The sequence below is a fragment of the Pelodiscus sinensis genome, chromosome 2 (genome assembly GCF_049634645.1).
Source record: "Pelodiscus sinensis isolate JC-2024 chromosome 2, ASM4963464v1, whole genome shotgun sequence".
NCBI classification, from domain to species: domain Eukaryota; kingdom Metazoa; phylum Chordata; order Testudines; family Trionychidae; genus Pelodiscus; species Pelodiscus sinensis.
In genome coordinates this window covers 1,050,850-1,073,377 of record NC_134712.1, presented here as the reverse complement: position 1 = coordinate 1,073,377, position 22,528 = coordinate 1,050,850, and the positions used below count along the sequence as shown (strand labels likewise).

Here is a 22,528-nt window from a genome sequence, read left to right as displayed (position 1 = left end):
TGCCGGTCCCCTCCGCCCGGCCCTACCAGCCCCCCCGCCCAGCCCCTGGTCAGGGCTACCCAACACGCAGCCCACCGGTGGGAGCCCAACAAAACAGGAGCCGATAACACGGTGGGTTTTCGTGCTTCCGTTCCCGGACGGTCGTTGCTCGTTCCCGGCGCTGTCACGGGGGTGGAGCGGGCGGATGCTGCACTGAAATGGGGCCTGCGCGTCGTGCACTCTGGCCTTAACCTCTGCACTCATGCCTGTCAGTGTGAACCAAGCTATTTGCATAGATTTGCATATATATTTGCATGTCTATGCCACCACGCTTAAGTCGCGGCCCTCGGCATGTGCTGGGAATGTCCCTGTGGCCCCCGGCCGGGGCTTCCCAAGTTGAGGAGCCCTGGTCCAGCCAGTGCCGCCCTCCCAACCCGTCCCTGGCTAGTCCTCACCCAGCCCCATGCCAGTCCCCTCTGCCCAGCCCTGCACCAGCCCCCCGCCCGGCCCCCAGCTAGCACCCGCCGCCAGCGCCTAGCCAGTCTCCCCTATCCGCCTAGCCCAGCCCCTAGCCAACCCCCCCTCCCTGCCTGCCCCAGGATCCGCTCCCCCGGCTGGGCTCTGCTGCCCAGGGTACCTGCCAGCTGCTCCCGGAGCTGCTCCAGCTGCTGCTCCGAGCACTCCGTGGCCTCCTGGACGGCCGCCTCCTTCTGGGCCTCCAGGTGGCTGATTTCCTGCAGCAGCTGCCCCCGCAGCTGGGCCATCTCCCCCTCGTAGGCAGAGATCTGCAGGGGAGACCCTCAGTCGCCAGCCGGCTCGTCGGCCCCCCTGGCCTGGGGCAGCAAGGGAGGGACGGGGCTCTGGGGGGGCTCCATTCCCCCCCACCCACCAGACCCGGCCCCAGGGGACCTGCGCCCGCTTTCCGGAGGGGCAGAGATATTGGGCTACCAGGATGCCCGACTGGGCCCCCCTGTGCCACAGCAGCCACCGCTGGAGGGGTCTCGCTGGCCGCAAAGGGGTTCTGCCTCCCGGGCCGTGGGTTCGAATCCTGCTCACCTTGTGCCGCAGCCCAGCCGCCACCTCCTCCGAGCCCTGCAGCTGCTCCGCCAGCCGTTGGCACCGCGCGCCCTGGCTGGACAGCTGCTCCCGCAGCCCCCGGTTTCGCTCCTCGGCCTCTGCCAGGGCCCGTCGGGCTGCAGGCGACTCCACCTCCACCTCCACCATTTTGGTCACGTACTGAGGAGGAGAGAACGGGGGGCGGGGTGAGGGGCTGCGGAGTGAGGTGAGCAGATCGGGGGGCGGGTGGGTCTGTCCCCTCCACACGCGCGTGTGTGTGTGCACCACTGCCCCCTGCTGGGGAAATCAGACCAATATATATGTGTGTGTGTGTGTGTCCTGCATTTCTGTGTATGTGTACACACACGTGTCCACACATGCATTTGCACCACTGCCCCCTGCTGGGGAAATCGGACCAATATATGCATGTCACTGTTGTGTGTGTGTGTGTGAGACTGTCCCCTGCAAGTGTGTGGATGTGTGTTACTGTCCCCTACGTTTGTGTGAATGCGTGTGCACCACTGCCCCCTCCTGGGAGTATCAGACCTGTACGCATGTGTCTGTGCGTGTGTTGTGACAGCGCTTTGGGGTTTCCCCGTCTCCTGCACCCCCGTCGTGGCACGAACAGACTCCGCCAGCCAGTAGAATCGAGGGAGTTTATTGCTTCTCCACGATACAGCCCAGCACAGATGCAATCTGGTTACAGGAACTGGGGCTAGGAGGCCTCAGGGCCCCCCCTTGAGATTGGGGGTGGCTGGGCCCTACAATCCCAGCTCCCCTCCCTAGCCCCTTCTCCCCTGCTTCCCAGACAGAAAGTAAAGCGCTCTTCCAGCCCTGCCCCCCAGACAGGGGCTGGTCTCCGCCCTCCTCCCTTTGTCTCTTTCCCTGGGAGGCGACCTGTCGAACAGGTTGTGAGACCCAGGCCGTGCTACAAATAGCCACCAGTGGAGTCACCCACTGCCCAAGCCCAGCAACCAGCAAGGCACCCCCATACCCCACTGGGTTACAGAGCACACAGCACGGCCCCACTACGTCACGTGTGTGTGCGCTCAAGCACAGACCACAGCTCCCTGCTGGGGGTATCAGACCTCCACGAATGTGTGTGCATGCGTGTGTGTCTGTGCGTGTGTGCGCGCATGGTAGCACACGCCACTGCCCCCCGATGAGGGTATCAGATCTGTATGTGTGTGCGCGTATCTGTGTGTGTGCTTGCGTGAGCACACGCCACTGCCCCCTGCTGGGGAAATCAGACCAATATATGTGTGTCCCCAGTATCTGTGTGAGACTGTCCCTTGCAAGTGTGTGTGTGTGTGTCACCGTCACCTGCGTTTGTGTGCATGCGCCACGGCCCCCTGCTGGGGGAACCAGACCAATATATGTGTGTGTCCAGTATCTGTGTGAGACTGTCCCTTGCAAGTGTGTGTGTGTGTCACCGTCACCTGCGTTTGTGTGCACACGTACGCACCACTGCCCCCTGCTGGGGGAACCAGACTTGCACCCACGTGTGCTTCAGGACAGGAGGCGCCTGCCCCCTAGTGGCCAAAGGGCAAACTGCGGCCCGAGTGGCTGGCCCGGAGCAGGGCTCACCTGCACGTCTGGGGGCCGGTTCCGCTGGGTCTCCAGTGCCAGCTGCAGCTCCCGGATGCGCTCGTCCAGCCTGCGCATCTCCTCCTCCTTCCGCCACTGCAGAGCGCTGCGCTGCCCCTCCAGCCGCACCAGCTCCTCCACCTTCTGCTGCAGGGAGGTCTCCAGGCGCTGCACGGCGGACCGCAGGCCCTCGTTCTCCTGAGCGAGGCGGGGCGGTTACAGGGCCAGGGCCGTACCTGCCGCAGGCTCCTCGGCGACCCAGCCGGCCTGGCCTCCCTGGCGCGCTGCATGTGTGAATGCAGCCCAGGGCCCTGCGTCCCGCGGCACCAGAGCCTGCTGCGGCGGGCATCAGAGCCCATCCCCTTCGGGAGGAAGGAGAGCCCATGGGCCAGGGCTCCAAGCCAGGAACCTGCGTTCAAGTCCCCGCACCACGGAGACTGCCTGTGTGAAGTTGGGTAAACTTATGCCTCAGTTTCCCTTCTGCATGATGGGGAAGCCAGCACTGCCCTGCTTTGCGGGGGGAAGAATAACTGCACTGAAGACCAAGGGCGGGGGCCAGACAGAACCCTTGGGCCGGGTACGGGCAGGGGGCCCCTAGGAGTCACTGTGGCGCTAGGCAGGGGGTGGAGTAGGGATGGGGTGGGGGCAAGCCGGGCTCACCTCAGCCAGGCAGCACTGGGGGCAGGGGGTTGGGCTAGGCACTGGCCGGGGCCAGGCGCTGGGCGGGACAGGGGCGGGGCTGGTCAGGACAGGTGTGGGGCCAGGCGCTGAGTGGGGCCAGGCTCACCTTGGGCAGGGGGTTGGGCTAGGCACTGGGAGGGGGAGGGGAAGGGCGGGGCCGGCCGGAGGAGGGGCGGGGCCAGGTTCACCTCAGCCAGGGCGGCGCTGGGCTGGGCAGGGGGTTGGGCTAGGCACTGGGAGGAGGCGGGGCCAGGCGCTGGGCGGGGAGGGGCGGGGAGGGGCGGGGCTGGCCGGAGGAGGGGCGGGGCCAGGCTCACCTCGGCCAGGGCGGCGCTGGGCTGGGCAGGGGGTTGGGCTAGGCACTGGGAGGGGGAGGGGCGGGGCCGGCCGGAGGAGGGGCGGGGCCAGGCTCACCCAGGCCAGGGTGGCGCTGGGCTGGGCAGGGGGTTGGGCTAGGCACTGGAAGGGGGAGGGGCGGGGCTGGCCGGAGGAGGGGCGGGGCCAGGCTCACCTCGGCCAGGGCGGCGCTGGGCTGGGCAGGGGATTGGGCTAGGCACTGGGAGGGGGAGGGGCGGGGCTGGCCGGAGGAGGGGCGGGGCCAGGCTCACCTCGGCCAGGGCGGCGCTGGGCTGGGCAGGGGATTGGGCTAGGCACTGGGAGGGGGCGGGGCCAGGCGCCGGGCGGGGAGGGGCGGGGCCAGGCTCACCTCGGCCAGGGCGGCGCTGGGCTGGGCAGACACGGCTGCCAGCTGCTGCAGGAGCCCCTGGGTGACGCCCAGACTCTGCTTCAGCCCCTCGTTCTCCACCGTCAGGTTGTGGATCCGCTTCTCCGAATCCGTCACCCCCTGCGGGAAGGGGTGTTACTGGGGAAGGGGCGGGGAGCTCGGTGCCTCAGCCCCCCCCCCCCCCACGCTGCTCCCGGGAGCCTCAGTGCCCCCCCACAAATGCTGCCCTTGGATCTGAATTGTGCCCCCACCTCCCGGCCTGCTTCCCTCTCTGGGCCTCCCTCCTCTTCCCCATCTTCCTCCCCGCAGGGCGGTAGGGGAGAGGGGCAGGGAGCACAGGGGTGGTGGGAGACAGTGGAGGAGGTGCAATGGGTGGGCTTGGCAGGTGGAGTGTCAGGGTCTGTCTACACTAGCCCCCTAGTTCGAACTAGGGTGGTTAACGTAGGCATTCGAAGTTGCAAATGAAGCCCGGGATTTAAATATCCCGGGCTTCATTTGCATCTTGCCGGGCGCCGCCATTTTTAAATCCCCGGTAGTTCGGACTCCGTGCCCGCGGCTACACGCGGCACGGAGTAGGTAGTTCCAATTAGGCTTTCTAATTCGAACTACTGGTACACCTCGTGGAGTAACGGTGTAACGGTAGTTCGGAATAGGAAGCCTAATTGGAACTACCTACTCCGTGCCGCGTGTAGCCGCGGGCACGGAGTCCGAACTACCGGGGATTTAAAAATGGCGGCGCCCGGCAAGATGCAAATGAAGCCCGGGATATTTAAATCCTGGGCTTCATTTGCAACTTCGATTGCCTACATTAACCACCCTAGTTCGAACTAGGGAGGTAGTGTAGACAGACCCTCAGAGAGGAAGGCAGAGGGGCTAGGGGATTGAGAGACAGAGGGGCTGGGGAAGGTAGAATGGCCAGGGCTGGGGGGGGGCAGCGGAGGGGCTGGGGGCAGGAGGCAGAGGGGCCAGGGGGCAGGAGGCAGAAGGGCTGGGGGCAGAAGGCAGAGGAGCCGGGAGGCAGAAGGCAGAGGGGCTGGGGCCAGGGGGCAGAGGGGCTGGGGGAAGAGGGGCCTGGGGGGCAGGAGGCAGAGGGGCCTGGGGGGGCAGGAGGCAGAGGGGCTGGGGCCAGGAGGAAGAGGGGCCGGGGGGCAGAGGGGCCAGGGGGCAGAGGGGGTCCTGTTTCCTCACCATCCCCATGCGCAGCCGCATCAGCTCCTCCTCTCGCTCCTCAATCTGCTGCTTCAGCTCTTGGACCTGGGGAGGCAGCGCAGGCGTCAGGCCCCACAGGCACTGCCCATGGATGGGTGTGGGGCAGGGCAGCGGGGCAGGCTGCTGGCGCAAGGCCCACGGCAGCAGGGCCACACAGGGTTCCCCTCTGGCTCCGGCCCAGGGCCCGTGCTGGCCAGGGGTTCACCCCAGGGACTCATTCCTCCCTGCCCCACACACCCCGCGAGAGGCGTCTCCGCCCTTGGGTTCCCCGCCCTGCCGGCTGCATCGTCCCAGCCCTGGGACGCCTGCTGGCCCTGGCTCCCGCCCGCCGGCCCTGGTGTGCTTATGCGCCTTGGGTGTCTCCTACCAGCGCTGGCTCCCGCCCGCTGGCCCTGGGTCTTGCCTGTCCGCCCTGGGGCACCCACCGGCCCCGGCTCTCGCCTGCCAGCCCTGGGGCACCCACCGGCCCCGGCTCTCGCCTGCCAGCCCTGGGGCACCCACCGGCCCCGGCTCTCGCCTGCCAGCCCTGGGGCACCCACCGGCCCCGGCTCTCGCCTGCCAGCCCTGGGGCACCCACCGGCCCCGGCTCTCACCTGCCAGCCCTGGGGCACCCACCGGCCCCGGCTCTCGCCTGCCAGCCCTGGGGCACCCACCAGCCCCAGCTCTCACCTGCCAGCCCTGGCTCTCACCTGCTGGCCGAAGCTCCCTGCCAGCTGCTGCTTCTCCTTCTCGCCGGCTTCCAGCTGCTGCCGCAAGCCGGCCAGGTCCTCCAGCAGCCCGGCCCGCTCCCCCTGCAGGGCGCTGATGGACTCCACCAGCCGGTGCACGCCCACGGGGCCCACGGGCAGGCGCAGGGGGCTGGCGGAGGGCGGCGTCACGCCTGGGGAGCAGGGGACGGGCGGTCAGGCCTGGGACGCCCGCGGGGCAGCCCGATGCAGCCCGGCACAGAACGAACCTGCAGGCCGAGTGCTCGGGGGTGGGGATGTAACTGCAGTCCATGAAGCGATTCTCTGATAAGCAAACGCTTATAGGTTCATGCTACAGACGCCCCCCCCAGACAGGGGCTGCTGCCGCTGGATCAGAGGCAGCAGCACTGGGCCACAGGCAGCTGGTCTACCTGGGGAGCTGGTTTTTAAATTGGGTCCCCTCGCAGACCACCTCCCGCCAGCCCCCCGCGCCGAGTGGCAGGGAGACTCCTTGGGAGTGGGGCCGGAGCGCACTGGCTGCCAGCCCCACACCCGGGGACTATAGAACAGTCGACTCACCGATACGAATTCACGCGGTTACTTGACTATTCATGTAACCCCCATGTACTGTCCCTAGCTGGGGTGTTGGAAGGAGAGGGGATGGGTCGGCGTGTTGGGTGGGTGGATGGTGTATTGGCTGGAGTGGAGGGGCAGGCTGGATCAGCGGAGGGGCAGGTGGGCTGGCTGGCTGGACGGATCAGTGGGGGATGGGCGAGTTGGGGTTCCCTGGTGCACTGCAGATGGGGAATCTCCCTCCAGCAGAACGGGGTCCCTGCCACTTTGGCTCCAGGACTCAGTGCTTGGACTCCCCCTGGACTGCCCACGAGGGCCGCTGGACCTGCTCAGCCCCTCTGGGGCGGCCGCCCCGTGCCGAGACCCGCCAGCCACAGCCACCGGACAGGGGGTTGGGCAGCCCCCGCCCTTGAGGTGAAGGACCCCCCCCATTACCACCCCCTCCCTGCCCATGTGCCAGCAGGTTCCCCCGTCACTGCCGTGGCCAGCGACCCCCAGCCCCTGCAGCCACTCTGGCCACAGGCAGGGGGCCACCTGCACACAGCCCCACAAGAGCAAGGTGTAAGCTGCATGGGACAAGGCGGGACCCCAGCTGGCAGTGCCCAGGCCTGGGCAGAGGGGGGACCCAGCAAAGGGGGAGGGGGGCCCAGAGGGGCAGCCCAGCCGGCGGCACCCAGGCCCGGGCAGGGGGGGCCCAGAGGGGCAGAGGGGGGGCCCAGTAAAGGGGAAGGGGGGCACAGAGAGGCAGAGGGGGAGCCCAGCCGGCGGTGCCCAGGCCCGGGCAGAGGGGGGGCCCAGAGGGGCAGAGGGGGGGGCCCAGCTGGCTGCACCCAGGCCCGGGCAGAGGGGGGGCCCAGAGGGGCAGAGGGGGGGCCCAGCTGGCTGCTCCCAGGCCCGGGCAGAGGGGGGGCCCAGAGGGGCAGGGGGGGGGGCCCAGCCGGCGGCACCCAGGCCCGGGCAGAGGGGGGGCCCAGAGGGGCGGGGGGGGGCCCAGCTGGCTGCACCCAGGCCTTGCGCATCCCCCAGGCGGCCGGGCGAGCGCTCCGCACCGTGCAGCGTCTCCAGCAGGTCCTGCTGCTCGCAGACGACGCCCTCCAGGCTCTCGATGAGGCTCAGCTTGTCCTGCACCTGCTGCCGATAGACCCTCTTCAGCGCCCGCAGCTGCTTGCGGCGCCGGGTCTCCTCCCGACGCAGGCGGGCGCGGTACTCGCCGGCCTGCCCCTGCAGCCGCTGCAGCTGGCCGTACTGCTCCAGGAAGGAGAGGAGGTGGGACATGACGGAGAGGAGCGGGGACTCGGAGAGCTGCGGGGAGCCAGGGGAGGAGCAGGGGCAGAGGGAGGCCGTGGGGACACGGGGGGGGGGGGGGGGCAGAAGCAGGTCACAGGGGCACATGGGATGTGAGGGGAGGAGGGGGGGTTTGAAGGAGAAAGAAGACAAAGTGATTAGTGCAAGGGGGGGTGCTTAATGGGTATGGGGGGGCAAGGACGCAGGAGACCTGTCCCTGCTGGGGGGGGGAGGAGGCACTTCATCCACTCTCTTGGATCCCCACTCATGCAGTGGCGCTGGCTCCGAGAGACGCCCTTGGTGATGGACCCCAGCCAGCCCCCCACAGCCTGTGTAGCCCCCCGGGCTGGGGGTCCCTGCCAGCAATGGATCAGGGTGCCCTGCACTAGGTGCTGCACATGGCGCATGGGGCAGGCCCTGTCTGTCTCTAGGCTGCAGAGCGTGAGAGGGGAAGAGACTGTGCAGCTGGGGGGGGAGGCATGCTCAGGCTGGCCACCGAGTCCACACCCAGGGGTCCGGGCAGGTCACGGAGCAAGGGGCAGGCAGGGCTGAAGGATCCCAGACACACACACCCGCTCCAGCCCACGCCCATCCCCCCGTGACCCACAGCGACCACAGAGACACGGGCCTGGGTCCCTCCCTCCTCAGCAAGCCCCTTCCGGGGAGAGGAGCAGAGACCCGAAAGCCGCTGGGGGGTTTGGCACACGGCCGGCAAAGTGAGCGGAGCCAAGGAGAGGGACGGCGGAGCCCTGGATGGCTCCCTGGGCCGGAGCACGGCCAGAGCTGATAGAGCCGGTCCAGGTGTGACCCGAGAACCCCCGTCACGCCCGCGAGGGGTCACAGCTGGATTGTACATTCCGGTGGTTCCTTGCCCAGCTGCTTAGCAGAGCGCTGCAGCCAGGTTTTGTGTTTCTCCTGGCGGTGCACATTCACACCCGCCTCGGTGCACACAACAAAATGTATCCCACACATGGCTGGAATTGCTTAGAGGGTTTGTCTCCCCGAAGAGCCAAGTGTCCGCACAGGCTCTGCTTGAGGGGCTGTGGGTGTTCGCTGACCGCGTGTGAGGAAGGGGGGAGTTTTGGGGGTTCAAAGGGGGGTGTTGCAGACAGGGGGGCGCTCAGTGCCTGGAAGTTACTGGTTTAATGTGACAAAGGGGAAGGGGAGTTTGTTGTTTCAGGGAACAGCCCAGAGTTGGAGCCAGGGTGTCTGGTGTCCTGGTGACCCTGGCCCTGCTTAGAGGACACGGCCTCCTTAGAGGACAATGGGCTGCAGAGAGGGACCCCGGCGAGGGGAGAACATTGGACGGGGAGGGAGGCGGAGAAGAGGGGCCCAGGTGACCCTCTTACCTGGGGAGAGACACTGGATGGAGGAGGGGCTGTTGCTGGGGGTATTGGAGGCTCTGCTGGGAGACTGGGGCTGTTTTTGGGGGGCTGAGGGCAGAGGGTCGCCGCAGTGGAGGGGGCTCCCCAAGAAAGGGCTGCCGCACTGGAGAGGGGGGATCCGCCCAGGAGCCGAGGGGCCAAGTGTGGGCACCACCTGTGAGCTGTAACACCGCGTGCTCCCAACGCCTGTGCCCTGGCAGAACTGACAGCGGGTTTCCTGTTGCGCCAGGGAGCGCTGCCCCCGGCGTGGGCGGGGCGGGAGCACAGCAAGCTGCTGTGGCGGATGCCCACGTCCATAGCCAGTCAAGGGGGGCACGCAGGGAGACTGAGCACAGACACTGAACTCGGCTCGGGGACAGGCAGGGCGGGGTAAGAGAGGCCGTGGGGGGCTGACAGGCGGGTGCAGACACCCAGCTAAGGACGAGCAAGACCCCCCCCCCAGCCATGTGAGAGACGGGGGTGGGGGGGGTCACAAGGCTCCTCGCTGCCCAGGGCGCCCCGAGAACCATCACACCTGGCCACGGCCATTTGTGTTTCACACTCCTTGTTGCCATAGTGACAGGGCGGGAGTTGCCCTGATGGGGGGGGGACACTCCTTGTTGCCATAGTGTCAGGGCGGGAGTGGCCCTGATGGGGGGGGACACTCCTTGTTGCCACAGTGACAGGGCGGGAGTGGCCCTGATGGGGGAGGGGACACACCTTGTTGCCATAGTGTCAGGGAGGGAGTGGCCCTGATGGGGGAGGGGACACTCCTTGTTGCCATAGTGACAGGGAGGGAGTGGCCCTGATGGGGGAGGGGACACTCCTTGTTGCCACAGTGACAGGGCGGGAGTGGCCCTGATGGGGGGGGACACACCTTGTTGCCATAGTGTCAGGGAGGGAGTGGCCCTGATGGGGGAGGGGACACTCCTTGTTGCCATAGTGACAGGGCGGGAGTGGCCCTGATGGGGGGGGACACTCCTTGTTGCCATAGTGACAGGGAGGGAGTGGCCCTGATGGGGGGGGGACACACCTTGTTGCCATAGTGTCAGGGAGGGAGTGGCCCTGATGGGGGGGGACACTCCTTGTTGCCATAGTGACAGGGAGGGAGTGGCCCTGATGGGGGGGGACACTCCTTGTCGCCATAGTGACAGGGAGGGAGTGGCCCTGATGGGGGGGGACATTCCTTGTCGCCATAGTGTCAGGGAGGGAGTGGCCCTGATGGGGGGGGACACTCCTTGTTGCCATAGTGACAGGGAGGGAGTGGCCCTGATGGGGGGGGACACTCCTTGTCGCCATAGTGACAGGGAGGGAGTGGCCCTGATGGGGGGGGACACACCTTGTTGCCATAGTGTCAGGGAGGGAGTGGCCCTGATGGGGGGGGGACACTCCTTGTTGCCATGGTGACAGGGAGGGAGTGGCCCTGATGGGGGACGCGCCCAGATTTACCTTCCCATCGGGGGGCTCTCCCTCCGAGGGGCAGAGCCTCCCCTCGGCAGCTTCCCGCTTGAGGGACAGGAATTCGGTGAGCGGCGTGGTGACATCCTCCAGGAGCCCGCCACCAGGGCCAGCCGCCTCCTCCTCCTCCTCCGGGCCACTGCCTCGGTCGCTCTCGGAGCTGCCTGCGGGGGGACAGCGCTGGGATGGGGGGAGCTGCCGAGACGGCTGTGCTCAGTGGCCCCCGGGCGAGCTCCGTCGCCCCGACAGCCGGAAGCCCTGCGCCCCCCAGGACACAGGGGAGGGGAGGCACCACCCAGCTCGCTAGCCCGGCAGGCACAGACCCCCGCCCAGTGCTGCCGGGCCACGTGGGCAGCCGGCCCGCCGCTGGGGCTCGGAGCCACGCCAGGAGGGGAGGGGAGGCTACGTACTGTCCAGCTCCAGCTCCCTCAGCTCCTGCCACAGCCCCTCACACTGCCTGCGCCGCCTGGGCAGCTCCCCGGAGACGGCATCTGGGGCCTGGAGAGCGGGAGGGGAAGGAAACGTTCTGTCAGCCACAGAGGCCAGGCCACGGAAACCCCCTGCCACAAGTCGGCAGAGCCCTCGCGAACAGCCCCCTCCAGAAACCCTCTGAACCCCCCCAGCCCCCCAAACTTCCCCCCAAGCCCCTCTGAACAACCCCCCATCCCCCAAACTTCCCCCCCAGAGCCCCTCTGAACCCCCCAGTCCCCCAAACTTCCCCAGAGCCCCTCTGAACCCCCCCATCCCTCCAAACTTCCCCCCAGAGCCCCTCTGAACAACCCCCCAGTCCCCCAAACTTCCCCAGAGCCTCTCTGAACCCCCCAGTCCCCCAAACTTCCCCAGAGCCCCTCTGAACAACCCCCCAGTCCCCCAAACTTCCCCCCAGAACCCCTCTGAACCCCCCCAGTCCCCAAACTTCCCCCAGAGCCCCTCTGAACAACCCCCCCAGCCCCCCAAACTTCCCCCCAGAACCCCTCTGAACCCCCCATCCCCCAAACTTCCCCCTAGAGCCCCTCTGAACAACCCCCCCAGCCCCCCAAACTTCCCCCCAGAGCCTCTCTGAACCCCCCAGCCCCCCAAACTTCCCCACAGAGCCCCTCTGAACAACCCCCCCAGTCCTCCAAACTTCCCCCCAGAGCCCCTCTGAACAACCCCCCCATCCCTCCAAACTTCCCCCCGAGCCCCTCTGAACAACCCCCCAGTCCCCCAAACTTCCCCCCAGAACCCCTCTGAACCCCCCCAGTCCCCCAAACTTCCCCCCAGAGCCTCTCTGAACCCCCCAGCCTCCCAAACTTCCCCCCGAGCCCCTCTGAACAACCCCCCAGTCCCCCAAACTTCCCCAGAGCCCCTCTGAACAACCCCCCATCCCCCAAACTTCCCCCCAGAGCCCCTCTGAACAACCCCCCAGTCCCCCAAACTTCCCCCCAGAACCCCTCTGAACCCCCCATCCCCCAAACTTCCCCCCAGAGCCCCTCTGAACGACCCCCCCAACCCCCCAAACTTCCCCCCAGAGCCTCTCTGAACCCCCCAGCCCCCCAAACTTTCCCCCAGAACCCCTCTGAAACAACCCCCCAGCCCCCCAAACTTCCCCCCAGAGCCCCTCTGAACCCCCCAGCCCCCCAAACTCCCCCCCAGAGCCCCTCTGAACCCCCCCATCCCCCCAAACTTCCCCCCAGAGCCCCTCTGAACCCCCCATCCCCCAAACTTCCCCCCAGAGCCCCTCTGAACAACCCCCCAGCCCCCCAAACTTCCCCACAGAGCCTCTCTGAACCCCCCAGCCCCCCAAACTTCCCCACAGAGCCCCTCTGAACAACCCCCCCAGTCCCCCAAACTTCCCCCCAGAGCCTCTCTGAATCCCCCAGCCCCCCAAACTTCCCCCCAGAGCCCCTCTGAACAACCCCCCAGCCCCCAAACTTCCCCACAGAGCCTCTCTGAACCCCCCAGTCCCCCAAACTTGCCTCCAGAGCCTCTCTGAACAACCCTCCAGCCCCCCAAACTTCCCCACAGAGCCCCTCTGAACAACCCCCCAGTGCCCCAAACTTGCCCCCAGAGCCCCTCTGAACAACCCCCCCAACCCCGCAAACTTCCCCCCAGAGCCTCTCTGAATCCCCCAGCATCCCAAACTTCCCCCCAGAGCCCCTCTGAACAACCCCCCAGCCCCCAAACTTCCCCACAGAGCCTCTCTGAACCCCCCAGTCCCCCAAACTTGCCTCCAGAGCCTCTCTGAACAACCCTCCAGCCCCCCAAACTTCCCCACAGAGCCTCTCTGAACAACCCCCCCAGCCCTCCAAACTTCCCCACAGAGCCCCTCTGAACAACCCCCCCAGTCCCCCAAACTTCCCCCCAGAGCCTCTCTGAATCCCCCAGCCCCCCAAACTTCCCCCCAGAGCCCCTCTGAACAACCCCCCAGCCCCCAAACTTCCCCACAGAGCCTCTCTGAACCCCCCAGTCCCCCAAACTTGCCTCCAGAGCCTCTCTGAACAACCCTCCAGCCCCCCAAACTTCCCCACAGAGCCCCTCTGAACAACCCCCCAGTGCCCCAAACTTGCCCCCAGAGCCCCTCTGAACAACCCCCCCAACCCCCCAAACTTCCCCCCAGAGCCTCTCTGAATCCCCCAGCCCCCCAAACTTCCCCCCAGAGCCCCTCTGAACAACCCCCCAGCCCCCAAACTTCCCCACAGAGCCTCTCTGAACCCCCCAGTCTCCCAAACTTGCCTCCAGAGCCTCTCTGAACAACCCTCCAGCCCCCCAAACTTCCCCACAGAGCCTCTCTGAACAACCCCCCCAGCCCTCCAAACTTCCCCACAGAGTCCCTCTGAACAACCCCCCAGTGCCCCAAACTTCCCCACAGAGCCCCTCTGAACAATCCCCCAGCCCCCCAAACTTCCCCACAGAGCCCCTCTGAACAACCCCCCAGCCCCCCAAACTTCCCCACAGAGCCCCTCTGAACAACCCCCCAGTGCCCCAAACTTGCCCCCAGAGCCCCTCTGAACAACCCCCCAGCCCCCCAAACTTCCCCACAGAGCCCCTCTGAACAACCCCCCCAGTATCTCCTGAACCTCCCCAGAGCCCCTCTGAACAACCTCCCCCACAGATGGTCCTCAGAGCCCCTCAACCAGCTCCTCCCATGCAGGGCCCCACAGAACCTCCCCAGGAACTCCCCAGACAGTGCCTCAAAGCTCCCATGGCCAATCCCCCACTGCAGAGCCCTCCAAAGACACCCCAGAGTCCCCCTGGCAGTTCCTCTTCGTGGCCAGCGCCACCAAGCTCCTCCCCTCGGGCCACAGACCACACCACAGGGATCCCCACTGGAGCCCCCCCTGCCAGCCAGCCCCACAGAGCTCACCACTGCCAGTGGGGCTCCCCCCACAGCACCACCCAGCTTCGGACAGCTCCAAAGAGACCCCATGACACCCCCACAGCCCTCCATGACACCCCCTTCCTGGATAGCCCCACAGAGCTCACCACTGCCAGTGGGGCTCCCCCACAGCACCACCCAGCTACGAACAGCTCCAAAGAGACCCCATGACACCCCCACAGCCCTCCATGACACCCCCTTCCTGGACAGCCCCACAGAGCTCTCCCCACAAGCCCTGGCAGAGCTGACCCAGCCGGGTGCAGCTGACGCCCTAAGCCGGAGCCATCTCTGCACCCACAGTCTCTAGACACCTGGAGGCTCCCTGACCGCTCCCGACAGCACCCCATGCCTGGGGCCCGGCTGCACCCTTCGACCGACCCTCCCCCACGGGAGCATCGCCCCCTCAACAGGGCTGGGGAGAGCCGGGTGCGGCGCTCACAAGCCAGGAGAACTAATGGAGAAGAGCCGGCCCTGCCCTGCCGCCACATTACATGCCCCCTCGCTGCCCGGCCACAGAGGACAAGCAGCTAAGCCAAGCACCAGGACAAGGCCGGAGAACCCCCCTCGAGCCCCCCCACCCCAGGCGGCCCCACAGAGCCCCCTCGAGCCTCCCCTCCCCAGGCGGCCCCACAGAGCCCCCCCACAGAGCCCCCCTCGAGCACCCCACCACAGACAGCCCCACAGGCCCCCCCCTTACACGGCTTTTAGCTGGGGGGGGGCCCTGGTTTGGCTGGGGCACCGCAATGGCCCGGCCCCTCGCCCCTCTGTGTTGCTGGGGCCGCTCAGGCCCGGCCCCGCGGGTTCGGCTCACAGCTGTGACGCAGGCCCAGCCCCACGCCCAGCAGCTCTGGGCCGGCCTGAGCCTGGTCCTGGGCCAGCAAGGGGGCAGAGAGGAGCTCAGCAAGGCCGGGCACTGCCTGGCCTCCCAGGGGGCAGCTGGCACCCAGGCGAGCCACACGGAGCCAGCATCAGTCAGGGATGCCTTGATTCGGAGACTAGCCCTAGTCCTGCACCCCGGAGCACAACTGCCCCCGTTCCCATAACCCACCCCCTGCCTCCCACCACCCGGGGGGTATTGCCCGCGGCCCAGCCCCTAGTGTGTCCCGGCCCGGCTCTCAGCCGCACGCCAGCCCGGCCTGAGCCCAACCCAGCAGGGCCTCTGCCGGGAGCGCCTGCCTCTGTGCCCCGGGCCAGGGAGATGGACCTGCCAGCAGAGACAGGCCTGGCCCAGTGCGGGATTCAAACCCAGCCACGCCTCCCTGGACAAGCCATACGGCCCCGCTGGGCACGTCGGCAGCTCCCTGCCAACAAGCTGCAGCCGAGCCGGGGCAACCGGCCGGGCGCCAGAGCCAAAATGCCCAAGGGAGGAAAGGGGGCAGGCTCTCTCAGCACCCGGCCAGGCCTCTGCGTGGGGGGCAGCCCCCCGCCTGCTGGAGAGAACTGAGCCTCCCAGCAGCCAAAGAGCGCATGGGGCACCACACCTGGTGCTCCCGCCCGCCCCAGCTGAGGGGCCCAAAGCCCCTGCCAGGGGAGCACGAGGCCTGGGCAGCGCTCCCGGCCCCGGGGACGTGTCTGGCAGGCGCCAGCGGGGCTGGGCGCTGACCCATGGCCTGGCTGGGGGCTCCGGGATTGAAACAATCAACGTCTATTCAAGTAACAGACAAAACCCGGCCCCCAGCTGCCCGGGTGCAGAGCAGGGGCCCAGGACAAGACGGGCAGGGAAAGCCAGGGGCCTGAGTCCTGCAGACAGGCGGGGGAGACCCGGATCCAGCCCTCTTCGTGCTCCAGGTGCCCCCCACCTGCCATGCTGCACCCAGCCCTGGGCTGAGCCAGGAGGGCTGATCGCCCGGCATGTGCCAACAGTGACGCCTGCACCCACGCTGCAGCAGCGCCAGTGCCAGGCAGGGCTGAAGGGACAGCCCCCCGTCACACTCAGGACCCATGCAGAGCGGAGGGATCCAGCCCCACTGGCCCCCCACCACACAGCCCATGGGCTCAGACTGTGCCCCGGGAACAGGACTGGGCCCCAGGGGAGCTGGCAGAAGCTGGGGGGAGGGCAGGGGAAGTGCCCCACTGGCTCCAGCAGGGCTGCCCCCCTCTCGGTGGAGGTGGATCCCTCACCTCCAGGCCTGGCAGCTCCTGCTGGCTCATGGGTGCCATCTGCAGGGGGGGCCGAGCCGGGCGCAGGGATGCCACGGCCCGGGCGGCCCAGACGGGCACAGAGTCAGGCAGTGGCTAATTGTACTCCCAGCTGGGGCAGTGCGGGGTGCCCTGCGAGGGCAGAGTGAATGAACCCCCATCTGCTGACCCTGTGCTGAGTCAGACTGTGGCCAGGCGGCTCCTTCCCCCCCCTCAGAGCCGGCCCTAGGAGGCCAGCCCCCCTCCCCAGGCCTCACACAGGTCCCTCGCACGACCCATCTCTCCCGACCTCCTTCCCCTGGCACTTTCCTGACGTGCAGGTGACGCCTGAGTCAGTCCCGCTTTGGGGGCTGGTTGGAGGGAGGGTAAGAGCCTACTCCTGCTGCCAGCTGAAGGATGGGCTCCTTTAGCCCGCCGAGGAGGAGAGGATCTAGGGGGTGAGCTTTGCATTCAGCAGGGGGGAGCCGTCCTGCATGGGGAGAAGGCCAGAGCTGCTCTTTGGGGTCCCAGGACCGGGGCCTCTCCATGCACTTTGCTCTGAGCCAATTGGGAAAGGCGCCTGCTGCCAGGGAAACAGAGCGGGTGCTTGGTTACCACGGCAACAGATGCCTTTGACATTCCATCAGGTCATGATGGAGACAGATCGACTGGCACTCTGGTTCCCATCACTGCAAGTGACCCGAGCCCCCTCCACCCTCCCGGGGCACGCCAGGAGTAACAGGGACCCCTCTGGTGAGGGGCAGGCGCCCCCAAGTCTGCAAGGGGTGGGGTCCAATCCTGCCAGCCCTTCCCACGCACGCAGTGTCGCCTGCCGCTCCCCTGGGCTGCGCCCGGCAGTGCCAAGCTGACCTGGGATGGCCCCATCAGAAGCGCCCCAGCTCCAGTCTACCAGGCAGCCCCAACAGCCGCAGCCCCACAGCCCCTCGGGCAGCCGGGGGGCCTCCATCACCCGCCTGGATCGGGGAGCAGGCTCCCCACGAGAGAGGCAGGCACAGCGGGGGGGGGGGGTGAATCCAGTCCCTGCAGCAGCAACCTGGGCACCTGGCATTAGGGAGCCAGGCTGCCGCGGGGGCCGGGACAGGGGCAGACAGCAGGAAGGGCTGTGGGGCTGCGAGGGGGAGGGATCGACTGACTGTCCAGCCCGAGGCAGAGCAACCCGGTTTGGGCAGGGGACAGGGACCAGCCCAAAGGGCCGCAGGCCTGGAATGGCCCAGCTGGGAGCACGCTGGAGAGCCTGGCGGGTCGGGTGGCGCATCCCCATCCCTGCCGGGCATCCAGAGGGCTCAGCCTGCCTCCCAGGCACAGAAACCACCTGCGTGGGCCGGCACTCAAGGGACGCCTGGCGGGAGGGCTGCAGCTGGGACGGCAGGACGTCAACGGAGCTAAGGGGGAGCCCAGGGCTGGGCTGGCAGGGGCTGCGGGCTGGGAGTGAGGGGCACCGGCAGGGCTGGGGGGGGAGCCCAGGGCTGGGCCAGCAGGGCTGCGGGTCGGGTGTGAGGGGCACCAGCAGGACTGGGGGGGGAGCCCAGGGCTGGGCCAGCAGGGCTGCGGGTCGGGACTGAGGGGCACCGGCAGGGCTGGGGGGGAGCCCAGGGCTGCGGGTCGGGTGTGAGGGGCACTGGCAGGGTTGGGGGGGAGCCCCGGGCTGGGGTGGCAGGGCTGCGGGTCGGGTGTGAGGGGCACCGGCAGGGCTGGGGGGGGAGCCCAGGCTGGGCTGGCAGGGCTGCGGGTCGGGACTGAGGGGCACCGGCAGGGCTGGGGGGGAGCCCAGGGCTGCGGGTCGGGTGTGAGGGGCACCGGCAGGGCTGGGGGGGAGCCCAGGGCTGGGCCGGCAGGGCTGGGGGGGGGGGAGTGAGGGGCACCGGCAGGGCTGGGGGGGGGGGAGCCCAGGGCTGGGCTGGCAGGGCTGGGGGGGGGGAGTGAGGGGCACCGGCAGGGCTGGGGGGGGAGTGAGGGGCACCGGCAGGGCTGCGGGCTGGGAGTGAGGGGCACTGGCAGGGCTGGGGGGGGGAGTGAGGGGCACCGGCAGGGCTGCGGGCTGGGAGTGAGGGGCACCGGCAGGGCTGGGGGGGGGAGTGAGGGGCACCGGCAGGGCTGGGGGGGGGAGTGAGGGGCACCGGCAGGGCTGCGGGCTGGGAGTGAGGGGCACCGGCAGGGCTGGGGGGGGGAGTGAGGGGCACCGGCAGGGCTGGGGGGGGAGTGAGGGGCACCGGCAGGGCTGGGGGGGTGCCACAGACAGGTGCAGGAAGCAGAGTGGATGGATGCTGGGGGCACCGCTGGTAGAAAGCGCCATCCCTCCCCCTCCCCAGAGGTGGCACTGGCAGGTGCATGATTCTCCCCCCCCCCCCCCCCCGTCCGCCACCGTGACTGAGCCCCCAGGGCAGCCCCATAGCTGTGGCGGGGCACAGTGGGAGGGGTGCGTGGGAGCAGGGGTGGGGGGGAAGAGAGAGAAGGGTGCCCGGGAGTGGGGGCAGGGGGCACAGTGGGAGAGGGGCACGAGGGGGGAGCACAGTGGGAGCGGAACACGGGGGGCACAGCACAAAGGCCGGGGGCACAGCGGGAGGGGTGAGTGGGAGCAGGGTGCACGGCAGGAGGGGGCCCGAGGCCCGGGGGACACAGAGGAGGAGTGAGGGGGGGGCACAGCGGGAGGGGTGCATAGGAACCGGGGTGCACGGCGGGAAGGAGATGGGGGGGCACAGCACAAGGGGCGCCCGGAGACGGGGAGGGGCACAGCGGGAGGGGTGAGCGGGAGCAGGGTGCACGGCGAGAGGGGGGCGAGAGGGCAGGGGATACAGCGGGAGAAGGGTACGGGGGCACAGCACAAGGGGTGCCCGGAGTCAGGGGGGGCACAGCGGGAGGGGTGAGCGGGAGCAGGTGCCGGGGGCACGGCGGGAGGGGCCCGGGGCATAGCGGGGAGCGGCGGGGCAGGTGCCGGGGGCACGGCGGGAGGGGGGGGGGCCGGGGCACAGCAGGGGAGGGGCGGGGGCAGGTGCCGGGGGCACAGCAGGGGAGGGGCGGGGCAGGTGCCGGGATTCACGGCGGGGGGGGGGGCCCGGGGCACAGCAGGGGAGGGGCGGGGCAGGTGCCGGGGTTCACGGCGGGAGGGGCCCGGGGCACGGCGGGGGGGGGGGCAGGTGCAGACGCCCCCCGGCCCGGGCCCTACCTGCGGCGGGGGCGGCGGGGCAGGTGCCGGGGGCACGGCGGGAGGGGCCCGGGGCACAGCGGGGAGCGGCGGGGCAGGTGCCGGGGGCACGGCGGGGGGGGGCAGGTGCAGACGCCCCCCGGCCCGGGCCCTACCTGCGGCGGGGGCGGCGGGGCGCGGCGGGGGAGGGGGGGCAGGTGCCGGGGGCACGGCGGGGGGGGCAGGTGCAGACGCCCCCCGGCCCGGGCCCTACCTGCGGCGGGGGCGGCGGGGCGCGGCGCAGCAGCGCGTACACGATGTAGACCAGCAGCGAGTAGAAGGCGAACATCGGGGCGGCGGGCGCTGTCCAGCCCCGGGGCCCCGCACCGCCCCGCACGCCCCGCAGCCGCAGCGCCTCGGAGCAGGCCCAGAGCCCCGCCCGCCTGCGCTGCGGCACCGCGGGCCCGGGAGGAGCCGCCCACGGGCCCCCCCCGCCGCCTCGCCGCGCTCAGAGCAGACACGTCCCCCCCCAGCCTCCTCGTGCCGCGGGCATCGGGCGCACACGGACCCCCCCGGCCTCGCCGCGCCCCCCGCAGCCGCCTCACGCTCATTGGGCAGACACAGCCCCCCCCCCGCCGCCGCCTCCTGCCCCGGGCAGGGGACAGACACAGCCCCCCCCCCCCGCCGCCGCCTCCTCCTGCCCCGGGCAGGGGGCAGACACAGCCCCCCCCCGCCGCCTCCTCCTGCCCCGGGCAGGGGGCAGACACAGCCCCCCCCCCCGCCGCCGCCTCCTGCCCCGGGCAGGGGACAGACACAGCCCCCCCCCCGCCGCCTCCTCCTGCCCCGGGCAGGGGACAGACACAGCCCCCCCCCCCCCGCCGCCTCCTCCTGCCCCGGGCAGGGGGCAGACACAGCCCCCCCCCCCCCGCCTCCTCCTGTCCCGGGCAGGGGACAGACACAGCCCCCCCCCCCCCCCGCCTCCTCCTGTCCCGGGCAGGGGACAGACACAGCCCCCCCCCCCTTTCTCCTGTCCCGGGCAGGGGACAGACACAGCCCCCCTCCCCCCGCCTCCTCCTGTCCCGGGCAGGGGACAGACACAGCCCCCTCCCCCCGCCTCCTCCTGTCCCGGGCAGGGGACAGACACAGCCCCCCCCCTGCCCCCGACGCCTCCTCATGCCCCGGGCAGGGGGCAGACACAGCCCCGCTCCCCCCCAGCCTCCTCATGCCCCGGGCAGGGAACAGACACCCCCCCCCCCGCCGCCTCCTCATACCCCGGGCAGGGGGCAGACACAGCCCCCCTCCCCCCCAGCTTCCTCATGCCCTGGGCAGGGGACAGACACAGCCCCCTTCCCCCCCAGCCTCCTCATGCCCCGGGTAGGGGGCAGATGCAGCCCCCTCAACCCTCCTCATGCCCCAGACATGGGGCAGACACAGTCTCCCCCCCACCTGCAGCCTTGCTGTGTCCTGAGGGGGGAACAGGGCCTCTCCCCGGCCTCCCCCTGTGCTGGGCCCTGTGGATCTGCCAGACCCGGGCTCCCCCTGCAGCCGGCCTGGGCCCTGCTGGTAGTTACAGAACCTGCCCGGCTGGGTCGGGCTGACGGGGGTGAGGGCCTGGCCTCAGGGGCTCTGGGCGGGTGCAGGGAGCGCTGCCGGGCTGGCATGGAGCCCCTCGGGAGCCAGCACGGCAGCAGGCAGACACAGGCCGTAGGCGCCGGGCTGGGGCAGGAGGGCGGACTGTAGAACACCCAACCCCCCCCATGACCCAACAGCTTCCCCTCCTCCCAGTGCCCCATCCCACCCATGCCAGCTGTCCCCGGCCGCCTGGGACCAAGCGGATTCCTCGCTCCCGGGGCCTCCGGCCTGCCCGTTTGAACCAGAGCGGCTCTCGATCGCCAGCAGCAGCGAATCCCCCCGGCCCTTGGGAAACGGCTCCCCTGGTCCTTTCCAGCGCCAAGGGTCTAGCTTCGACGCCCGCCCCTCTGGGAAGCCGTTTCCTTGGCCGGGGTGTGTACAGTGCGGTGAGCGTGTAACCCCCGCACCTAGGCTATGTCTCCACGCGCGGCTTCTTGCGCCAGAAATATGCAAATGAGGCTAAGCATGGAATATCAAGCCTCATTTGCATATCTAATAAGCTGCCATTTTTGCACAAGAGGCTCTTGCACCAGAAGGAGCTGGCTACACTGCCCCTCTTGCGCAACAAAACCCCTCTTGCGCAATGCCGTGCTTCCTGAAAAGTCATCGGCGTAAGGGCGTTGCGCAAGAGAGTTTTCTTGCACAAGAGGGGCAGTGTAGCCAGCTCCTTCTGGTGCAAGAGCCTCTTGTGCAAAAATGGTGGCTCATTAGGTATGCAAATGAGGCTTGGCGATATTCCATGCTTAGCCTCATTTGCATATTTCTTGCGCAAAAAGCCACGAGTGTAGACATAGCCGAAGTGTGGGTCACTTTCCCAGGGAGGGGCACTTAGACCACTTACAGCGAGATAAGAACAAGGGAGCTCTACAGCCTAAGCTGGGAGCCAGCCGGCTTTTAGCTCAAGCTGCCTAGGTGCCTACACTAAGCTCTAGGGGCCCCAGGTTCAAATCTGCCCTATTGCAATTACATAAACAACTGTATTGACCATCTTGCTGGTAAGGTCTGTGGGGAGAGGGTGTAGAGGGGCCGGGGGGGGCTATAGTCCTCCCCTGACTTCTATACAGGGGCTCGCTTTCCCCATCCAGGGCTCTTACTGGTACACAGCCTGAGGACTTTGAGAGTGGCAGGGAGTTTGTTTCTAAAAAGATAATGAAGGCTCATGAGACGACCCCAGCATTGTCAGTCACTCCTGTCGAAAGGCCAGAAACGAATGACCGGTGAGAATGGAGAGAGGTAACTAGCAGCATCTGCCTCCTCCCCACCCTGCCCTATAATTGTCACCAAAGTCCCCCCACCTCGTGCACTGCAGGTTCTCTGGATGGCATTGCTCCAGGTGGGGGGTCTGGGCGGTGCTGGGGGCTGGATACCCCTGGCCCCGCCCCTCTGCCTAAGGAGCCCCCCTTCCGGGAACCGGGGCCCCACCTCTTAGCCCAGAAACCCCGCAAGGCTGTCGGCTCCCCAGCTCTTCAGCATATTTGGAAATGATCTGGAAAAAAGGGGTAAATGGCGAGCTGGCACAATTGGCAGAGGACATGTGCACAGAGCGACAGGGATCTCACTAGCCAGGCGGACTGGGCAACACGACGGCAGATGAGATTCAAGGCTGAGAAATGCCGAGTAACGCACCAGGCAACCTATCACCCCAACAACTCATGCAAAGGAGGGGTCTACATTAGC

General features: G+C 68.5%; 1 protein-coding gene across 7 annotated transcripts in view; it reads right to left on the bottom strand.

The window, feature by feature from the left end:
- The window catches only part of KIFC2 (kinesin family member C2), a 32,632-nt gene extending 12,843 nt beyond the window's left edge, over positions 1-19,789 (bottom strand). The window contains exons 1-10 of one of the 7 annotated variants that reach the window (XM_075919930.1): positions 19,494-19,789; positions 11,012-11,099; positions 10,593-10,765; positions 7,545-7,797; positions 5,926-6,116; positions 5,216-5,281; positions 4,010-4,147; positions 2,623-2,820; positions 1,036-1,215; positions 617-764 (exon numbers count right to left, since the gene is read on the bottom strand). In XM_075919930.1, the coding sequence (XP_075776045.1) occupies positions 617-764; positions 1,036-1,215; positions 2,623-2,820; positions 4,010-4,147; positions 5,216-5,281; positions 5,926-6,116; positions 7,545-7,797; positions 10,593-10,765; positions 11,012-11,099; positions 19,494-19,568 (1,510 nt within the window). In that variant the 5' untranslated portion in view covers positions 19,569-19,789. Of the gene's footprint in view, positions 1-616; positions 765-1,035; positions 1,216-2,622; positions 2,821-4,009; positions 4,148-5,215; positions 5,282-5,925; positions 6,117-7,544; positions 7,798-10,592; positions 10,766-11,011; positions 11,100-16,080; positions 16,439-16,475; positions 16,955-19,493 lie in introns of those variants that run through there. The other 6 variants (XM_075919934.1, XM_075919928.1, XM_075919929.1 and 3 more) reach the window with 6 other exon arrangements.
- Between the last annotated feature and the right edge of the window lie 2,739 nt (positions 19,790-22,528).